This window comes from Salarias fasciatus, chromosome 20 (assembly GCF_902148845.1).
Source record: "Salarias fasciatus chromosome 20, fSalaFa1.1, whole genome shotgun sequence".
NCBI lineage: Eukaryota > Metazoa > Chordata > Actinopteri > Blenniiformes > Blenniidae > Salarias > Salarias fasciatus.
Window position 1 is genome coordinate 26,917,444 of NC_043764.1, and position 22,280 is coordinate 26,939,723.

The 22,280-nt window shown below is 43.8% G+C and overlaps 1 protein-coding gene and 1 long non-coding RNA gene across 3 annotated transcripts in view; one reads left to right on the forward strand and one right to left on the reverse strand.

The window, feature by feature from the left end:
- On the reverse strand, nt 1-11,141 carry LOC115408284 (uncharacterized). The gene is made up of 3 exons (XR_003933759.1): nt 11,048-11,141; nt 10,365-10,369; nt 1-11 (listed from the first exon to the last, which is right to left on the reverse strand). It is a non-coding gene; the product is annotated as an uncharacterized LOC115408284 (long non-coding RNA).
- Nucleotides 11,142-21,750: 10,609 nt separating this feature from the next.
- Nucleotides 21,751-22,280, forward strand: part of plxna3 (plexin A3) — a 45,300-nt gene continuing 44,770 nt past the window's right edge. Inside the window, exon 1 of one of the 2 annotated variants that reach the window (XM_030118876.1) lies at nt 21,751-22,203. In XM_030118876.1, coding sequence (XP_029974736.1) covers nt 21,884-22,203 — 320 coding nt within the window. In that variant the 5' untranslated portion in view covers nt 21,751-21,883. The remainder of the gene's footprint in view (nt 22,204-22,280) is intronic. The other variant, XM_030118877.1, reaches the window with a different exon arrangement.

Below are 22,280 nucleotides of genomic sequence, written 5' to 3' on the forward strand. Positions count from 1 at the left end.
GAGCAGCTCCTCTTTGAAGTTTCCCTCATTGTTTTTTTTTTTTTTTCACCAACAATCAGGTCAGCGGGAACCATAGCAACCACCTCGGCACCACGCCTGGTGGACATCCCCTCGCCATGGAGACGGACTGACTGAGGTTACACTGACATCGTTAGATAAGGTCATCACAAGATGCACACTACAAAAACACATGAAACAACTACAAAAGGACACTAAACAACTGCAGAAAGCCAAAACAATAAAAAAAAACAAAAAACCCACAACCACAAAACAGCACAAAAACAACCAAAAGGAGACCTAACAACCACAGAAAACAAGAAACAATCATAAGAAGACACACAACAAACACAAGAGATAGAAAACAACCACAAAAATAAACAAACACCACAAAAGACTCCTAAAAATCACAATGAGAGATAATCACAAAAATGCACATCATCCACAAAAAGACACACAACAACTACAGAGGCACAACAACCACAAAACGCACAACCACGAAAAAACCCAACAATAAAAAAACACACAAGAACCACAACCAGACATAATAACTGCAAAGAGAGACAACAACCATAAAAACACAACAATCACAAAAAGACACAAAACAACCACAAACAGACATAAAAACCACAACAACAACTGCAAGGACAGATAGCTGCCAGAAAAGAAACAGTAATCACCAAAGACAAATAAACACAAGGAGAAACAACAACTGCAAAGCACACACAACAACGACAAAGAGAGACAACGCACTCACAAAAAAGACACAAAACAGCCACAAGGAGAAACAATAATCACAAACAGGAACAAAACAATCGCAAACACATAAACAACCTCAACAAAGTGACATCAAGAACGGTACCCACCTTCAAAGAGACACAAAACAACTACAAGAGACAACCAACAATTGCAAAGACAAGATGCAATCATGAAAAGACACACAACTACAGAGAGACACAGGTTCACCATGAAGAGACACACAACAACCACTTTGGTTCAAGTCATCCAGATGAACTCTTTCACACCCCAGCTGTTTCCCCTCTACTTTGGTGTCCCTCAGGGTTCTACCCTAGGCCCTGTCTTCTTCATCATCTATCTCTGTCCCATGGCATGTTTCCCATAAATATACACTTTCATTTCTTTGCAGACGACACCAAACTCTACCTTTCTTCTGCTGCAAACCCCGCATATTTTAGCATCTTCTCACTGCGTTTTTTCAACTGGTGTTTAACTGTCGTTTAATAGCTTTCATTTTTGTACGGTGACCTTGACTCCCATGTTATCGTTATTACCAAAGAACTACAAAGACACTCAAAATAACTACAGAGGGACGCGAAACATAAAGAAAAAGGCAAAACATAACTACAGAGAGCTTACACACATGCAGATACTCAAACACTCACATACAAGCTGAGTCCAGATGTGTTTAGCTATAGTAACAGCAAAATACAAGGGGAGCATTCAGTCAGCCTCAACACACACACACACACACACACACACACACACACACACACACACACACACACACACACACACACACACACACACACACACACGTGCTGCTGGCTGTGTCACGCTGACTTAAAAAGATTAACTGGAGCTCGGCATCAATTTACACTGAAGGGGGCCGGAGGGGGGAGACAGATGGACACAGGTGGTCCTGTTGGAAACTTCTTCATCACTCCATCCTCATCCACAAGTAAGCAAGGGCAGGAAGACGCATGGACAGAAGAGAAAGACAGCGAGTGGAAGAAGGAAAGTGGCACGGAGGAGAACGGGGGAAGGACGGATGGAAGCAGCGAGGACGACGGAGCCCCTCGACGTCTTGAATGAAATGAGAGGGTGAAGGTTGGAGCTGTGAGTTGATTACAGGGAGGCTGAAGCCACCGTCTTATTTTCAGCTGCGGCCGCCCAACCACAACGGCTCCGCCCTCATCCTCTCGTCCTCCACTCACGTCGCTCGCGATTCACCCCGACCCCACCCACACGCCTCTCAGCCAATCACACAAGCCGTCTGTCTCAGGAAGCAGCAACAGCCTCCGCTTCTGTTCGTTCCTTCAACTTCAGCGACTATTTCTGTTGGAAAATCTTGCCAACAAGTGTGAAATTGTATTGATTTCCATTTGCCTATTAGCTCCTCATAACTCTTTTCATGTTTAGAAGACCCTACACAATGTTTTCAAATGAAAACTCAAAAATTTAATTGTGATTTGAGTAGATGGACAATAATAACGTGTGCCTCCAGAGTGTCATGATTCCCAGTCCATATTCTCCTTGACTTGGTAGTTTCTTAGCCTTTTTTACTCGTGCCTACTCGGCTCGCCTCGCCTCAGATCACAGTTTCATAACGTGTTGTTACCTGATACCAGAGACTTGTCTAGTACTTTGTCCAGTACCTGCTTGGCTGTGGTTCCAAGCCGCGGTCCAGCTGCTGATTGGCCAGGGCCTGATGTATCTAGTATAGAGCAAGGAGAACGGCTGGCCCATGCCGTCCAACGATTATGAACAGAGATGGATGCTCAGAAATCAACCCCACAGAAACGCCACAAGGTACACCAACCCCACAGGGTTCTGAGTGAAGTCAAGTCGGGCCAAGTAGTGGTGGAGATGTGGAATGTAAAAATGTCATTAGAGGAGAATCACAGAAACACCAATCCAACTCCATCGTCTGTCCACATGACTGTCCGTGGACTCACCACTGGTAATGTTTACAGTGTGTTGTTTGCGACACGCGTGTGTGTATAGTTTAACACAACAACAGCACTGACTAGTGGTGAACAATGCTAATGCAACTTTTGTAGAACAGAACAAAGAAAAACTGAAAATATTAAAATGATACATTCTTTTCTTTGTCATGTAAACCAGGAACAATAGTTGTTGTAAGCAGCCTTTACCACTTGTTAGATTTGTGAGCTCTCGTTGTGGTTTTATGGCTGCAGTTCTTGGTACCAGCTTCCACTGCTTTTTGGATGTAGTTTGGCTCTGGTTGGCCTCATTGTAGCGGTGAATAAACGCTTCACACACACACACACACACACACACACACACACACACACACAGACACTGCTGCAGGAAGCACACCTTCTGTGTTTGGAGAGCAGCAGCAGCCTGACTCACATTGACGGGATGACTAACCTCTCATCACACTCGTCTACTTCACGATCTGCTTCTCTTTTTCTCCTCAGCCTCTCTGAGCTGCTCGTTTCCAGCACCAGTCAGCTCCATGCACGTTGAGAGTAATCTTACAAGTTAAAATGTAATCCTATTGGTAAAACGCTTCAAGCAAGTTGCGGCGAACACACAGTGGCAGATGTGTGTTTCAGGCCAAAAACTGCAAAAATTACAGAGAACACAACAAAATGATACCACATGACCCCCAATGATGCAAAATGCTCATACAATTATGTAAAGCTTGCAGAAAATTCTAGAAAAGAATTGTTTTACTAATCCAAAAGGGGAATTTCTTGAATAATTATTTAAAGCGAGGAGAAAATGATGCAACAAAGTAGACAAAATTACAGGAAAATTGGCAAATACTCAATTTTTTGCTTAAAATCTATCTATATATGCAGCGCTCGAGCACGCACGCACACACACACACACACTCTCTCTCTCTCTCTCTCTCTCTCTCTCTCTCTCTCTCTCTCTCTCTCTCTCTCTCTCTCTCTCTCTCTCTCTCTCTCTCTCTCTCTCTCTCTCTCCCTCCTGCTCTCCTCCTCTCTGTCTCACCACATCTGGCTCCTGGAGGAGAAAAACAGCAGATTAAGAAGTTGGACTGAACCACACAAAACAAATCAGAGGGGACAATCCAGCTTCTCCTTTTCTTAAAATAAAACTCAACATTTATTTTTCACTTCTGAATCTTCTAGTTTTATCGCTGGTCTGATGTCGCCAGATGAAGCTTTGGGCTAATAATATTAAATTCAGTGTAAGTGGCTTAATTCGGCCCCTCTGGTTTCCGCGGACCCCCTCGCGGCCGGGGCTCGCAGTGGTACGGCCCTGGTGGGGGGCTGTCCGTGCCGGAGCAGGGGCGGACCGAGCCCAGCCGAGACGAGCCGAGCCGAGCCGAGCCGAGGCAGGCTGTGAGAGACCGGGAGAGCCGAGCCGCGCCGCGCCGCTCCGCTCCGCGCTGTGGATTACCTCCTGTCTGCGGGTTTGTGCGGGTCGTTCAGCGCGGGCTGCTCGTGCCGCGTCCACCTGGGCTCACGTGAAGAAGAAGAAGAATAGAGCAGGGCAGCGGCGGCGGCGCGTGGGACCGTGGATTTAAATACGTGATCCCACTTTTTCTGCGCCCTTTTCTCACAGGTAGGTCCAGAGGAGGAGGAGAAGGAGGAGGAGGAGGGGGGGGCTTCCTCCGCCGGGATGTGGTTCTGATCCGGGCAGATAAGGGGTGGCGGTGGCGGCGGTGGTTTGGGGGATGGAGGTGGGGGGGCTCCGTGTGTGGATGTTTGGGGGGGAAAACGCCTCGCTGCTCCGCCGCATCACCGCTCATCTGCCGCTGTTCCACCCGCAAACCCCACTCCTTTTTCCACGCAGGAGGGGGGGGTTGGGGGGTGGGGGTGCTGCTTGATACCCCAGGTAGGGGCAGATTCCACCCCGCGAGGCTTCTGGCCTCTGGTGCGCTTTTCTGCTCCCGGTGCGTGGAAAAAAAGGGGCGATTTTCAGCTGTAAATGTGTGTTTTCTTTTCTGTGTGTGTGTAGGGGAGAGTGGGGGGAGGCAGGAGGGGAGGTGGAGGAGCGGGGGGAGGTGGGGGTAGCACGGCTCCAGACGCCGATCCATTAAAGAAGAACAAAGAGGAGGAAGGCGGCTGAAAAACGCTGCAAATCGCCAAAGAAACGAAGGAAAACGCGTCCGAGCGCGTGAAACAGTCACACCAACCCCCCCGGTCCGCCTTCAGCCCCCCCAAAACACCCCAGACCTGGCCGACCATCCGCTAGTACATCCTCCGGAGGAGACCTGCACTGGTCCTGATGGATGGACCTGGTCCTGATGGATTGATCTAGTCCTGATGGATGGATCCGGTCATGAGAGATGGACCTGGTCCTGATGAAAACACCTGGTCCCGATGGCTGGACACCAGTCCTGGTCCTAGTGGATAGACGTGGTCCTGGTCCTGATGAATGGACCCGGTCCTGGTCCTGACAGGCGCAGCGTGCTGATCGATGATCGACCCTGTTCATTAAATCTGGTCCGATCAAAGCTGCAAGAAAACAGGAGACCCCTGAAGACCCCCACAAGAGCCTCCAACAGATGTTCGCCTGATCGATCATCTGATCAGCTTCTTATCGATCAGATCAGATACATCGCCTCTCATCCATCATCTGGGAACAGGTCAAATTTCAATTCATTTATGGATTAAAAAAAGAGAGAAACTCAGATGATTGAACTGTGTTCTGGTGAAATCTGTTCGGGACAGATCGAAATGGAAATAATCTGAATCAAAATTCAGATTGTTCTCTGTTTAATTTGATTAATAATCAATGAACTGATCACATTTGTCTGGTTTGAATTTAAAGTAGAGAGTGTGAGGAAAACAAACACTATCATGTTTGATTCAGCTCTTTTTTTTTCTAACATGAATAAAACAACATGTGTTTACAACATTTGTACCGATCTGGAGGAAAATCATGGTGACTCGATTCATCAATGAGTTTCAGTTTTGTGGATGAAAATGTTTCACTGAGCTCTTTTGGAAACACCAGCTGTGATGAAACCAGTGAAAATAAACCAGAGCTATTTCAAAAGGAAGAAAACAAAAGGTTTGTGCATCTACTTTAAGACGAGGAATGTAATTTAAAATGATGAAATTACCCCGTAACATCAAGCATCATGTGTCTTTACGCTTATGTTGTTATGATCCAATCTTCATCCACGGCTCGTGTTTGAGAACATGTCATGAATTTGTCGATTTTTGCTTCTTTTTTTTTTTTCTTAAACATGAATCGGAAGAGTTTTCCTCACACTTTCTCTGGAGATCAGCAGATTAAACATCTGAATCATCAGAAAATCTGGTTCTCATTGATGCACAAATGCTTCAAAAAGCCTAACTGAGGCTCTTTGATGGGGAATACTGATTAAAAACAGCAGACATCATTTGAAATTCAGTTTAAAAAAAAAAAAAGGTGAAACCAATCAAATGTTCAAATTAAAACGTGATAAATGATATTGAAACAGCTCCTGTTTGAAAAAGAAGAAATTCCCCATACAGATCTCAGAGCTGCAGCATTAATTCAATTCAGATTTACTTCTGTAGTGCCAAAAACAACATGGTAAAAAGCAGAAGAGAGAGGGGACAGGAAAAGCTCCCTGCAACAGGAAGAAACCTGCAGAACCAGACCCAGAGGTGGAGGCTTTCTGTAGAACCAGGGTCAGAAGAGAAGTCTTTCTACAGAACCAGAGACAGAGGAAGAGACTCTGCAGAACCAGGCTAAGAGCTGGAGTGTTTCTGCTGTTGTAGTTGGGGTTAAAATGAGCACAGTGGATAGGACAGGCAGATTGTAGCGATGGATTCAAACCCTGGTTCATGTAGGTGGTGGTGGCACATGTCATTCGTTGTCCAAACACGAGTGAAGTTCTCCTCCTGATATCTGAAGAATAGCTGTGAACAGCTCAGTGGAACGCTGCTGATATTTTGTTCACGTTTAAGTTGGAAGTAACAGGAAGCGTTTCCACCGAGAGCAGCGGTGTGGTCCAGGATATATGCGGGTATAAGTGAGTATACGGTGTACACCCGTTTATTTTTCACCAACCATTGCCTTAAACCGCTTCCGTATCCCGCCCATGCATGGCTCAGCCGTACACGCCACAGATAGAGGATGTTTTTTTTTACCTATAGGAAGGTGAAGCCATGACCCGCCCTACTCTGCCTCTGATTGGCTCATACTCATCACCGTCTTGGCTGATTGGTTAATGCCGATGTTTAACATTCAGCATCAGGACTGACAGGCAAATCATAGCGTGAAAAAGTTTGATAACCGATAAATTCTACTGAAATTACATAACGATGAAATACCAGAGATGTCCTGATCGGAATTTGATATTAGCAATTTTTCGATTACTCGGGTAAATGATGCATCACGTGATAACTGTCGGTGGTCAGGTCATGTGGACCCCGACGTGGTCCCAGATTTTAGCTGCTGCTGCTCTCGGGTTACCGTGGCGACGCCTCCAGAGAAGTGACAGTCGATGCTTTTTGGTGGAGAGAAGACAGTGACTGTTTGTTTTGTTTTGCTGTTTTGTAATGAGAAATGTGAAGGAACGTGATGAAATCTGGTGTTTTCGTTGCTCAGTTTGGTGAACGGAGCGAAAAAAAACGTGCATGTGCTCAGATAGCCGCGCTCAGGCGACGATGCCGTCACCGATGGAGGTTAAAATAAGTCTGCTTTTATCGACATGTTTCCACCGTCGCGTCTGCACATTAACGCACTTTTTCCGTGTGTGTGTGTGGGGGGACTGTCTCTGGTTCAGATATGTGTGTGTGGAGACTGTTTCTGGTTCAGATATGTGTGTGTGAAGACTCTCTGGTTCAGATATGTGTGTATGGAGACTGTTTCTGGTTCAGATATGCTGCTGTGAAGATTCACGAAGTGACACTGATGATGTTTTTGTGAATGAGGATACAAAACATCTGAGACATTTCAGCTTGAAAGTAATTTTTTATGGAGGCATCTTCAACTGATCACTTCACACAGAGGAGTACTCACACACGTACACACACACACACACACACACTCAGACACCATTTTTTAACAAGCAGTCCAATGAGAAGCCCTGTTTTGTCACCATGACGATGCATGAAGAGTCCGTTTTCAATATCAATATGTGGGATTGATAAAAACCTGCTGAACCAACAGCAACCTTAATGCAGAGCTGCGTGTGTGTGTGTGTGTGTGCACACGTGCACGCGCTTGTGTTTTGTATCCATCTATGATTTAATATGAAGCACTTTATCTCCTGTAACACGCGTCTTTGTTTATTAATATACAATTATACTCAAAGTGAACACACACAGACACACACACTCTCTGAGTCAGTGGAGGACTCAGCGCTGAGAAAGCGCTGAATCAGCACACACACACACACACACACACACACACACACACACACACACACACACACACACACACACGCAGACAGTTGTATTTCCAGTCGGTGGCGTTCTATTCGGAGCGTCGCCTCTTTCAGCCAATGACAACGCTTGGCAGCCATGATGTCATCAAAAAGCTGCAGTGTCTCATTGTTGAAGTCCCATGCGATGACATCACTGATGCATTACGTATCTGATTGGACGGAATCTACATTTATGGAGCTTTGAGGAAATATATACTTATGCTTATATATATATATATATATATATATATATATATATATATATATATATATATATATATATATATATATATATATATATATATATATAAAACATTCCCAAAATGTTCCCAGATTTCTCATTTTCGTCCCGCTTTTGAAGTCCGACTTGTCGATTTCGGCGAGGCTGTTCCCCGATGTGTCCTCACGGCACCTCGCACACACCCGCGTCCTCACAAAGACAGGAAGACCAACGCTCAGGGACACATTCAGGAAGATGTGAGGAGGAACGGGCAGGAAACAATCAGCTGACACTCTGCACCTCCATCCTGCTCCTCTTGACCTGCAGTGGCGGCACCGCGCACACACACACACACACACACACACACACACACACACACACACACACACACACACACACACGCAAACTATAGTCTCCCTCAACCATCCCCAATAAAAATGCTTCCAAATTGTTTTCACGGCCTAGATTTTCCGTCCTCATGATCAAAGCGTCCATCTGAACATGGAGATTTTTATCCGTTTTCATCGAATCTCTCTCTGTTTGAAATAAGACAGCTTGTTATAAAATCCCCTCCGAATGCAGAATGTGTTCCCCAAAGATGGGATCTAACTGTGTCCAACCGAAACTCAAGGGTGTCTCCCCTGTCATATCTCCTGTAGAGACAGTAAAGACCACGTCTCAAATCAAATCTGAAATGAGTTTAAACTAAATCTTTAATCAGGACTAAATCCAGTTAAAAATCAGGAATACACCCAGGTCTAAAACTACCGGTAGGTCTGAAATCAGGTCAAGCTAAATCTGAAACAAAGTCTGTATCCAGTTAAAAACCAGGTCTTACACCAGTATAAACTGAAACTGAAACTTAGTCTCAAATCAGGTGTAAAACCAGCTTAAACCAAGTTTGAAACCATGAAACAAAATCTGCATGCAAGTCTTCAACAAGGACTGAAACCAGGTCCGAAACTAGGTTTGGCATCAGTTTAAACTGAACGTGAAGCAACATTTCAAATCTTTCGCAAACCAGAAATAAAAACAGTTGTAAATCACGTCTGAAACCAGTTTAAACTGATTCTGGAGCCATGTCGCAAATCAGATTTTAAACCAAGTCTAAAACCAGTTTAAACCAATTTGTCAGTCATGTCTGAAACTAGAAAGCTAAATCTGAAACCCAAGTCTTCGACCAGGACTAAAACCAGTCAAAATCAGGACAGAAACCACTGAAAATCAGGTCTGAAACCAGTTTAAATCCAGAACTAAAAGTAGGTCTAAAAACAGTTTAAGCTAAATCTGAAGCCAGTTCTCAAGTCAGGTCAGAAACCAAGTCTAGATCCAGTTCAAAACCATGCCTGAACGCAGTTCTTCCTGAACCAACCTGAAACAAAACCCGGGAATGGTTGAAACAAGTCCTAAACCAGGTGTGAACTCTGCATGGACCCAGTTTGAGGACAGTCGGTATTGACTCTGAGACATGCTTCCGTCCCACACACTGTCAGATCTCTTCTCTGATATACAGTAGAAACACTAAAAAAATGTGTGTTTTCACAACAACCATTGTTGCGCTCTTTCATAATCTGTCTGCCTCACTGTCTGGAATCGCCATAGCAACCGGTGTCAACAGCCGATTGATTGGCAGATGGAAGAGTGTCTCTCAGTTGGGTGTCCATCGGTGGGGACGTTTCAGTGAAGCTGAAGGCTTTGACATCAGTAGACTGTTGCTTCTTTTCCTCGTTGGTGAAGTTGAGTTTCACGCAGCTGTGTGATGCAATGATCCAGAGTTTATGAAACATCTGCTGTGATCAAGACAAAACTTGCTACGAGCGTTTCTGCGAGTGTCTTCATGAAACATTCAAAGTCGTCTGAACTTTGCCTGAACTGCTGCATCATGTGTTTGTGTTTCGTCCTCAGCAGAGTGCAGGGTCAAAGACATGCTATGTGTTCACATCCTGCTTTTGTGTGTGTGTGTGTGCGCGCATGTGTGTGTTTTGCAACAAAGTTTGTAAAAATGAAACTGCTTTTCTAATGATTGCGCCTCATGACTTAACCTTAAAGGACCAAGACTTTTGTTGATCACAGTGTTCAGAGATTTGAACTTAAGTACGAGGTACTTAGCTGAAGTTGCAGTCCTGTGGAGGTTAGCATTTACTATCCCTGTATTCAGATTCAGCATATTCCATGAAGTTCTGAAAGCCTTTATCTAAACATTCAATAGGGAAGTGAGAGCGGACCTTGTGGGTTCACTGTGATGATGAGAGGGGTTATCTTCCCAGAATCACAAGGTCTCTGGATAAACAATGTCACATGCTGCCGTTTGATGGAATTTATAAGCAAAAGTTTGAGTTGATGTGATATTGGTTAAACTTCACAGGTCGTACCTCTGAGATTAAACACTGACTAAGGCCCCGATTCGATGACTTGTTTTCATTTGAAACCCCAAATTATCCTTGAGTTTTGGGAGTCCAGTCACAGAATGACAGTGGAGGTAACTTTAGCTAATGTCCAGATTATAGAGCATCTTCCTCCACTAACAATCAAATTATGGAGCTTCTTGCTCCCACTATCTGATGGAACTTCAGATAATATCCAGATTAACTGCTAATGCTGACACAACAATAATAGAGTAATGTAACTGTTATTAAGATGAAGATAAGAAGTAAGCATGAAGTTGTATTTGTCAGAAGCTGGTCCCAAGTATAGTTTCTTAAAAAGAGAGAGCAGGGAACTCTCCATACATCACATGTTTGTGCCTCTTTAATTAAATTCATCAGACGGCGCTCGCTGAGAGCCAATCAGAGTTTGCGGCTAACCTCGGGGCCCGTGATCGTAATGTATCCGTGCAGTGTTTACCCGGCCGAGGGGTAAATTTAGGGGCCGTTAAACATGGCGTGACGTGGCCGTCAGTCATGGGAATAAGCTGCCGATGCACGCCGAGGTCAGAGATCTGCTGGACTTCATGGTCTGATGAGAGTCTGACAGCACACATTTTCTGCGCCTTAAATAAAACCTGCAAGCAGGATTTTCTTCTTGAACATCGCTGATCTGAAGTGCAGAAGAGCAGCTTCCTCTGAAAGAGCATGAAATGAGACTGTAGAAGGGAAAAGACCCTCTGTGGAAAAGATAAACCTTTGTTATTTTCCTGTGGTTTCACGTTTTCTATTGTTTCACTCCTTCATGACATAAACAAAGTGATTGTCGCTTAGATGACTGAGAAAGAATCAACTCCTGTAAAGTACAACGCAAAGCTCGGTGGAGACAATTATTAACTTGTTGAAGAATCATTCCGAATACAAGTCTTTTGAGTGCTAGAACAGCTGCTGGCATTTGATTGGTCCTCTAGACTCCGTCAGCAAATCAGAAACGTCTCAACTGGGTCTCTCCAATCAGCCGCTGGCCCTGGTTGCTATGGTGATTCATTAGTTGCTATGGTGATTCATGAAAGTGAAGCTGACGGATTCTGAGTGTTAATAAGGTTGTTGATGGAAAAAAACCAAAGTTACAATACTGTAAGCAAATTAATTTAAAACCTTTTTTTTAATGTAGGGTATTATAATGTTTACTGAGTGTTTTTTGATTTTTTTGTATCTTCTCCAGACTGCGGTATGATGCCGTTGTCTGTCATGTGCTTTTCGGTGGATCCAGAAATTTTACGAGTTCATTCTCGATCATATCGTCCACCGTCTCCTGTCGTGTTTCCATCGCCGTCGCCTCTGCTTGCTTGATTAGCGGAGCTGATCCCTCCGGAGAATCATTCGCTTGTTGCCGTCTGCTAACACGACAGCAGTTGCTCTGGTCAGCCGTTTGAAAACGCTCCGTAGCCGCGTAACCGGGGAAAAACGGAAAACTTCCATTGCGTTTTGGCCACTAAAATTTTCCGTTTTCAACTGAAAACATTTTAACGAACACCCAAAACACTCTGAAAGGTTTCTGCTTTGAAGTGAAAACTTGGTGTAAAGGGACAACAGAACCGGTGCTGGAGCTTCGTGTTTCCACTTTGAAACGTTGGGATGGGAGCTGCTGGTTTCACGGCTGGTTTGGTTTTTAACAGATTTTTAGAACTGCTCTCTGAATTGGTTTAAGGCCTCATTTTCCAGAGTTTGGGTGTGTGTGTGTGTGTGTGTGTGTGTGTGTGTGTGTGTGTGTGTGTGTGTGTGTGAGAGAGAGAGAGAGAGAGAGAGAGAGAGAGAGAGAGAGAGATTTTATTAGCGGGATCACAGTGGTCTCTGCTCTGTGTTTGAACACATCACACCAGTCTAAAGAGTTGTTGTCGTTGTCGTCCGGTGTGCAGGTTAACATGTTGCTGTGAGTTTGTGTGAGAGCTGCTGTGCTTCCTGTCGGCGCCGTGTGGCGAACTCTGAGCAGACATTTCCCAGTGTTTTGATGAACAGAAGCCCGTCTGTGAGACGTTTGAGCGTCCGGGTGTCTCCGCCGTGCAGCTGCACTGAGGGAAACTGAAGGCCACACACACACACACACACACACACACACACTTGCAGAGTGTCAAGCCTTCAGGCTTACAACAGTTTTGTTTGTGATTTATTTGCGGTCATTTTTCAGTATTCGTAGTAATTTTTGTGGTTTGGATTCTCTCTGTTCCTCTTCGTGTCTGTTATTTAATTATTTACTGCGTGTCCATTTGGTTTCAAAAGGAAAAGAATAGAGGCAACAGTTAAAAAAGTAGCTAAAAAACTCACAATATAAACAAAATGATGACATTTAATAGGGAAAACAGACTTGGTACAACCAAAAGACTTGTGGAAAAACAACTGAGAATTTGTCGTTTCTTTCCGTGTTTGACTCTAATGCCGGACTCCTTTCAGACTGCATAAGCGGTAACGTCAAATTCAAACTTTTTCCATTTTCTTCTAATTAGCTTAGCATTAGCTGTTTCAAGTGTTCGTTTTGTCTTCTTTTATTTTCTAGTGTCTTCCGTTTTAAAGTCAGGTCGGATTAGCAGACATACATGCTCACCGACACTGAAGCGTTCATCAGAAATAAGTGTGTTAATCTGATTACTCATTATCCGATAACTGTTACCTAGTGAAACAGTAATACCACTTGAGTAATCTGATTACTTCCAAAATCTGACAACAATTGGATTACCAGTCAGTGAGAGTCAGGGAGCAATATGCCACCACATTTTCATGGCAAAAGATGAATTCAGCTCAAATTTTCTCCATTTCTTCCATGAAATGCGATATAACTCTCTTGTTTTTGATCGTTTCATTTTTCCCTTTGGTTTCACTATTTTTTGTCCTGCTGCTTACACTCTAAAAAGTAACTCAGAGGAGCTTCTAACGCCACTTGATTTAATACATGGTAAAGTAAAAAAATTGTAATTAGTTGATTTTGATAAACTTTCTAAGTTCCAAACCTATTTTTTTCAAGTTATGAAAACGTTGTTATGTTCTTAATTACATCAACTTAATTTTGCTTGCAATTTGAACTCAAAATTCATTGTTGATGAGTTTAAAACAAAATTGAAGTTGTTATAACTTAACAAACTTGGTTTGATAATTTGATTTTGTCAACGTTGACTTCACAATTTTAAGTTCCCTCTTGCCACACAACATGCCTGGACAAGTTGGACAGTGGGTTAGCAGGATGAAACACCTTGATACAAGCAACATTTCATGGTGACTAAAATTCATTTTTAGTGGGGTAAGGCATCGGCATGGTTAGTGTTGGTCACAGCATAAAGGAAGCAGGCTCTTTGAAGAATTTAACAATGATGATGGTAGTGCCGCAATGCATCATGGGCGTTTGGGATGAGATATTCAAGATTTAAACATTGATTTCATGATTTATTTCGATGTTCTGATGTTGATAGTGTTATTGGTAGTTGTGTTTGGCTGTGTTCTTGTTGTTCAGTTAATCTAAATAGTTTAGTTACTTTTTGTGTCAAACCTGGAATGAGAAGGATTGAGCGTTTAATCTGGTCCTGCTGTTACTCCAAACCTCATATACCTCTTTCACACTGCAACTAGCGGGTCGACCCGTGTTTTTAACCCGCTAATAATCGCCTTTTGTGTCCTTTCACACTGCATGCAGACCCGCGTCTAACCGCCTGCTGGCGAGCCGCGTCGCTGCGTCTTCCCGCGCTGATAGTGTCCCGCGTTGATGACATCATCAGCGCGACGGAGCAAAGCAAAAGTAAACAATGTAGCGGAACACAGTCCCCGTTACCTGTAGACGACTCTCCTCTTCCCCACGGATCCAGAGGAGCTCTCTGGTCTCGCTATCTTGCCAATACTGGGTCATCTTGACGAAGGAAATCTCATGCTGTGTCCAGAAACAACAACTAGCGCGCTAACGTAGCCACGCTGCGTCGACGTCATCACGTAAGTTACCGCGTCGACTCGTATCTGCCTTTCACACTCCCTTTCGCCCTCCCACTAAAAAGCCAGCAGCAGCGACCCGCTAAAAACCCGCGTCGATTGCAGGGTTGGAAAACCCGGGTCTAAAGCCGAGTGGACGCTTTAAATGGGTTTAAATGGGTTTTTTGGCCAGTGTGAAAGGGGTAACGGAGTTCAACAGAACAGTTCCCAATTGCCTCTGGGCTTATTAATAGCCTGATACTGCCTGTGCAGAATCAGTCCACAGCGCCCATGACAGCATCGTATTCCCAAATACTCACAACATTAAGGTTCAACAGAAACTGGCCATTTTAACAACTTAAAAGTGGGCAGCCAATTTATTTGAGTTATCAACTTAAAAATCTTGCATTTATTAAGTAAGCAGTACTTAAAATGATCTTTGACTGATGACAAAAAATGAATTCACCCAAAGTAATATAGATTTTTAAGTTGAGTTATCAACTTAACAATCTTGCATTTATTAAGTAAGCAGTACTTAAAATGATCTTTGACTGATGACAAAAAAATGAATTCACTCAAAGTAATATAGTTTGTTGATTCAATGTAATTTCTGAGGTTGCCATAACTTAAAAAGACTAATGCAAACTGATGCGTTGATTGTTTTTGTTGAGTCTAGACATTTCTTTTTAGAGTGTACTTTTGTAAGCTTACATTTTTATATATTGCAGGCACTTTTTGAAAGTAGTTTTTAAAAACATTCCCAAAGTAGATGGTTAACCAAACTTGAAATCATGCGGTATAAAGACGACCACTCTACCAACTGAAACCCCCCCCATCGGCTCCCTGCAGCTTCATGGAAAGAAACATTTTATACTGACTTTCAAAATTGCTCTAATCTCTAGACTGAAAACAGCAAAAACAGCCAGAATTAAAGTAAGATGGATAAAAAAGCTTAGACTCATAAAAAAAGATAAAATTATAAAATAATCCTCCAAAAAATCTAAAAAAATTGTTGCTATATTCTAAACCGTATGAGCCAATAGGAAATGCACAGAGGCTATAAATAACTGTAATGACTAAAATAGTCGAGATGTGTAAAATGGCTAAAGTTGCAAAAATCCATGAGGGACAAAAAAAAGACTTGCTGAAATCAGCTAAAGAAGCAAACAAAAAAACAAGGTAAAGTATACCTGAATTAGTATGTTTTGTGGCTCCAGACGAATTTCATTTGTTGGAATATCGTGAAAACGTCTCTTTTGGACATGAAGGTTTTTGACCACTGACTTGTGGAGAAATGCAGAAACTGTGTTGTTCTTGAAAGAAACCAATGAGACCAGGGAAGAAAGTCTTCTCCCCCTTTTCCACCAGGAAGAACCAGTCGTGGTTTTGGTGCTGCTGCTGGTTCCAGTGCTGAGTCGGTTCATATCTGGCGCCTCCGAAGAACCGGTTTCTTTTCTAATAGTCTCGATCGTCCCGTGACCTGACAATGCAGGGAGTTGATGCTCGCTAAGCAGCAACGTTGAGAGTCTGGAGCCGGAAATGCAAATAACTGGTGCTGAGTCAGGATCTGGATCCAAACTGGAACTGGAACCATCTCGGTGGAAAAGGGGCTTCACCTTATCAGCTCATCACAGTTGTAAAAATTTGCATCTCAGTCCCGCCCCTCTGTCACCCCTCTGCCTGACCCATCCTCACCTCTCACCCCTCTGCCGTCCCCCTCCCCCCTCCCCCCAGTATGAACCCCCCCCATATGACCCGTCCTCGCCCCCCGGCCGCTCTGACTGAGGCTCTGTGTGAACCTCAGGCCCCAGCAAACACACAACAAAGACACATTGTGCTGCCGCTTCCTGCTCCGAGACGCTGCTGCAGGGCGCCGGTTCACAGTGTGCACAGACGGTGGTTTATTTTTTTTTTAATTCATGTGCACAGGCGGTGGTTTTCAATATTATGCACAATTTAATTTTAATAGAGAGATTATTGCCATGAAGCGTTCACAGACAATGGTTTTATTGCGTTCACAGACAATGTCTTTATTAAGTGATAACAGACAATGGTTTTGTTGAATATTCATAGATTATAGTTTCATAAAGTGTTCACAGATAATGGATTCATGAAGTGTTTACAGACAGTGTTCTTGTAAATTGTGCATAGACAATGGTTTTATTAAATATTCACAGGCGATGGCTTTATGAAGCACTCACAGGTAATGGATTTATTAAGTGCTCAAAGATATTGGATTTATAGTGTTCACAGATATTGGTTTTATAAAGTGTTCACAGACTATGGTTTTCAGAAGTGTCTCTGAGTCCATGAGGTGGTTTCCTGTGTCAATTCTCAAAAGCTTGAAATGTATTAGTTCCCTTGTGTTTAATCGGATGAAACTTTATTTTTACTTTTTGGTCAAACCGACCTGTTGACATCTTCAGTCCTCACGTTCTTTTGTCACATCACAGGGTTTTTCCAGTCTTTTGTTTCTGCCGTCCAAATGTTTCTGAGACCTGCTGCTGCGATCAGACGCTGAAGACTGAACTCACATGTCTTTGTACTTGGTTCAGTCCAGCTTATGTGTCTCTCCGTGTCTTGTTAGGTGTCTTTACCTGATATTAAAGTGCCGATTAGTTGATAGACGCAGCAGTCGGCAACCCAGATGCGGAATCTCGGGGTTTGTGTGCGTGTGTGTGTGTGAGTGTGTGTCGCTGGGCACCAGAAATGAAGTCAGACTGAGATTAACTCTCTGGTCACAACGCTGCCGCCACAACAGCGGCAGAGCTGGCGGACTGGAGGATAATAAAGTTTTTACTCCGACAGCAGAGACGCACAGGAAGCACAGTCCCACAATTAACCCTGTGACACACACACACACACACACACACACACACACACACACACACACACACACACACACACACACACACACACACACACACAGGGAAACACAAAGAGGCAGTGAAAGATCAGCACATTAGTTAATTAGCCTGCTGGGCTGAGGGGAAGACCAGAGAGAGGAGAGGTCGACAGATGGACCTGTGTGTGTGTATGTGTGTGTATGTGTGCGTGTGTCTAGCAGACAGCTGTACAGACTGATAGAGTTTCTCTAACTTGACTTCGATTTCGTGAGACCATCCATCACGCTGCTGAACCAGAGCCTGTGTGTTGTACACTGTGTGGGTATGTGTGTATGTGATGTGCACTGTGTGTGTCGTGTGTACGTGTGCGTTGTGGGTCCTGGCCGGCTGTCTGGGGGTTAGAATCTAGCTTATGGTAAAGGTTTCAGCCGAAGCTTCAGCTGGTCCAGAGTTCAAACCAGTCTCGATTTGATAAACAGAGCCTGAATGCATCATGATAATCTGGTTTGTTTGAACTGTTTACAACCTTCACGCTGTTCACTATCTGCACCACGTACACCATTGTTTACAGTCACACTCTTTGCTCTGTTCCCGCCTTTTACAGTTCACCAGATTTACACTCCACACCGTTTACTCAGTACACACAGATTGTTTGCACCTCTTGGTGATTGACTCTTTATATTAAGGAACCTAATCAAGATTGGAACATTTTTCAAACTAGAACAGCCGACAAAGTTCAAATAAAAATATATGAATAGATTGAACGTAAGACTGATGACTTCCCAATAGCTCAAAGTCAACGTAGGTCAAACAGAACTTCATCTATTTTACAAATAGTCATGATGATTACAAGCTTTTTTTCCCCGTCCCTTAATTAAACCTTTAATCCCCTTTACAGTAATGAGATCTGTCAGTCTGACGTCCAGCTGAAGATAAACCAAGCGCCAACCTCCGCTCATAAAACATGAAGATAATGAGGAAGTGCAAAAAAAGCTGTAATTGTGGAGAAATTCCATCAGGGGGCGATGATGCTGGTTTCAAAAAGAGCCCCAGTCTCATGGGAACCCATTCAAAAATGCCGAGTTTCAGAGTGCAAATAAACATATAAAGCGCCCGGTTTCAGAAGATATTTTGGTCTCTATCACTATTTTCTATAACCGTGCTGGCTTCACCAGACTCTGATTTTCACATAAATCATCTGTTGATTTTATTTTATGAGTTAAAGTTTTGCATAAAACGCCCTATCACAGCGCCTCCTCTGTCCACGTGATGCGGTCACGTGACGGGCTGGCCCAATCAAATATTCAATGTGGAGACGTAATGCTGGACTCGCTGAAGTCTTCAGAACGGCGGTTGGGAACGCTATGGGTGACGTCACGAAAGGTCTATCCATTTATTTACAATCTATGAGATAAACCCACAAACCTGAGTACCCTCCAATCTCCAATTCAGTTCTCAATCTTTGAACCATCATTTTAAGAGATAGAGTCTGGTTTCTTTAAACACTATTCAGGTGTTTTCACCTACAGCAGGTCACTAACCTGTGAGAGAGATGGAATCAGTTTAGCTTGAAATTTGTATAACCTGGTTGACTTTTAAACAACACTGATCCATCATCATGCATACTGAAGAACCGGCAGGACGTTCAGGAGTGGTTCTTGTAATGCCAGAAAAGAGCATTATTTTAATTTCAAATCACTCAAAGAAGCATTTCGAGATCAGTTAAATTTACTTCCCAAACTTCTCAAAGGTTTTGTTTTCACTGAGTGAGAAGGATAGTAGATCATTGTGTCATCTGCGTAGAGGTGATGCCTTGCTTTTGACATTCATGTAAACAGGAAACGACAGTGGTCCCAGTGTTGAGCCCTGGAGAACGCCCTTCACTGGGGAGAAATGAGACGTAATGACTGTGTGGCGTGGACACATTAGCTTCATGATTCCTGAACCAGCCTGCAGGCGTGATACACTGTGTTGAAGGGTCAGAATTCCAGGATTTAGGGATTTAAGGTATGTAAAGGAAAAAAATTAAGATTATGTGTCAACGCTCCGACGACTTGTTTGTGTCTCGTGCTTTTTATTTTATTTTATTTTTTTTTTCTTCTTTTTAAGATTTCAAAGATTTCCAAAAGCATAGTAAAGGTTGCCGGACCAAAAGGCTGAGTGTCTGAGGGTGATCATAAAAGATAATGAAGGCACTCCAATAAATGTCAGAGGAAACAAAGTCTTCATTGAAACAGTGGAGAGTGGCTTTTGTGTCAGTTACTGCCCAGCTGCCATCGATAATACAACTGGGTGAACAATGACAGTAATGAGCAGGTAATAATTACACTTTGACCTTTTGACCTGTGATGTCAATTGATTTTAACACAGTGTACATTGTTGAGCATTTATAACATTCACTGTTTAGCAACGTGTTTGACAAGGACTCTGCTTGTAGCTGCTGTTAGCATTAGCTTCACTGGTGGCGAAGACAGATGGCTCTTTGATCCTTTCACCGATCGGTCATTTAAAAGTTTAGAAAGAAATGTTTTTCCAAAGGTACGGAAAGGTCAAGACTTCAGACATTTTCTTCCATTCATGTTTTTTTCTTTTTTAGTTCTCGTAGTGATTGTGTATTCTGGTGGATTCTCCTGGTGCGTGTGTGTGTGTGTGTGTGTGTGTATGTGTTCAGATGAGCTGCAGCGGGTCTTTGTTTCCACCTCTACTGTCTCACGTTGGATGCGATCGATCCGTGTGTCCGAGTTGAAAAGTAGAAGCCTGGGCTGATGTGGAGCGCTGATGTGGAGTGCTGCTGCAGCTGACGGTTCGATTCCCGAGGGGACGCCCACACTGAGCACACATGCAGCTGCAGGCGTCTCAATGCAGAACCTGCAGCAGAGGCTCCATTTTGTGTCTGATTAGGATTAAACGGTGTGTGTTTGTGTGTGTGTGTGTGTGTGTGTGTGTGTGTGTGTGTGTGTGTGTGTGTGTGTGTTTTATTGCAGCTGCTTAGAATCAGAAGACAGACAGAAACAGATCAATAGCTTTATCTGACCCCAACACACACACACACACACACACACACACACACACACACACACACACACACACACACACACACACACACACAGGCGTTTGATGTGCAGGTGTAGAAGCAAAAGTTAAATTCAGATGTTTCCGTTTACAGAGAAATGTGACGGTAACAGGTAACAGTTTGTGGTGAATGTTTCTGTTTGCTGTGTTGTATTTTCTTAGTGTAGGTAGTTTTAGGTTTAGTTTGCAGGTGTTGTGTGTTCTGAGTGGTATGCTGTGTCTGATGTGTTCAGTGTGGATTGTTTTGGGTGTGCTTTGTGATGGGTTTGGTGTGCTGTTGGTGTATTTTGTTGTGAGTGTATTTTGTTGTGGCTGTTCATTATGTTTTTTGGAGTGTGTTTTGTTGTGGGTTGTGTGTTTTTTTGTTGCGAGTGTGGTCTGTTGTTTTATATGTAGTTTATTGCATGTGCAGCTTGAGAGTGTAGTATGTTATGAGTGTGGTCTGTTAGTGTGTATTGTCGGTGTTGCTTGTGAGGAGGGTAGTTTGTTAGATGTGATGTGTTGCAAGTCTGGTATGTTTGGGCTGTGAATAGTTTCGAACGTAGCTTTGTGTGAGTGTAGTATGTTGGTGCAATTTTTCGTGAGGATATTTTGCTGTGGTTGTTTTTTTGTGCGGTATACTGTGGCTGGTGCAAGTTGTGACTGAAGGTCATTTTGGGTGTAATGTGTTGTGAGTGTTGATTGTTGTTGGCGTAATTTGTTGTGAGTATAGTATGCTATGGTGGATTTTGCGTGTAGCTTATGGGTGGACTGTATTAATGTAGTCGGTTTGGGGTGTGTGCTGTGTTGTTATTGTAGTTTGTTTTGGGTTTAGTATGTCAGGAGAGTTGTTGGTTGTAATATGCTATGTTGTAATAAGTGTTATTTTTTTCAATGGGTGTATTTAGTTGTGAGTGTAGTTTTGTTTTAGGTGAAGTATATTGATAGGATTTGTTACGGTTGTATTTTGTTATGACATTTTGAAAACAATTTTTCAGTTCTGTTTTCAACGTCTCCGAACACTGTTGTTGAATAAACGGTGATCCCCAAAACATACAATGTTTTTCACTTAAAAACGTCGTAAACATCAAAAAAGGGCGGCAATTTTCTAATTGCTGATCAGTTAAAGACTACGAATCCAATCAGTTTGTTTTTCATGTTTGGAAATATTGTAGAAAATCTGAAAAAGATTCCCTTTTTTTGTCTCTGCAGTCATGTTCGTTTGAGGCCGACCTTCATCAGACCTGCAGCCAGCTCCTCTCTCCTCCTCCTCCTCCTCCCCTCCTCTCCTCCTCTGTCCCTCCATCCTCTCCTCCTCCTCCTCCTCCTCCTCCTCTCTCTGTCCACCATGCTCCCGCCCTCCTCCTCTCCTCAGGTTCTCCTCCTCCTCCTCTTCCTCTCCCTCCTCCTCCTCTCCTCCCCCCTCCTCTCGGCTCCTGCCGCCGCCCCTCCCCCCTCCGTGGAGGGCCGGGTGGTGTACCGGGCCTTCGACACCTCCCTCACCCACCTGACGGTGCACCGGAGGAGCGGCGAGGTGTTTGTGGGCGCCGTCAACCGCGTCCTCAAGCTGTCGGCCAATCTGACGGAGCTGAGGAGTCACATGACCGGACCCGTGGAGGACAACGCCAAGTGTTACCCTCCGCCCAGCGTCAGGGCCTGCGCTCACCGGTCTGTCTCTCCTGTCTGTCCACCTTTCCTGCCTTTCTCCTCTGTCTCCTCCGTCTATCTCACCTGTCTTCCCCCCC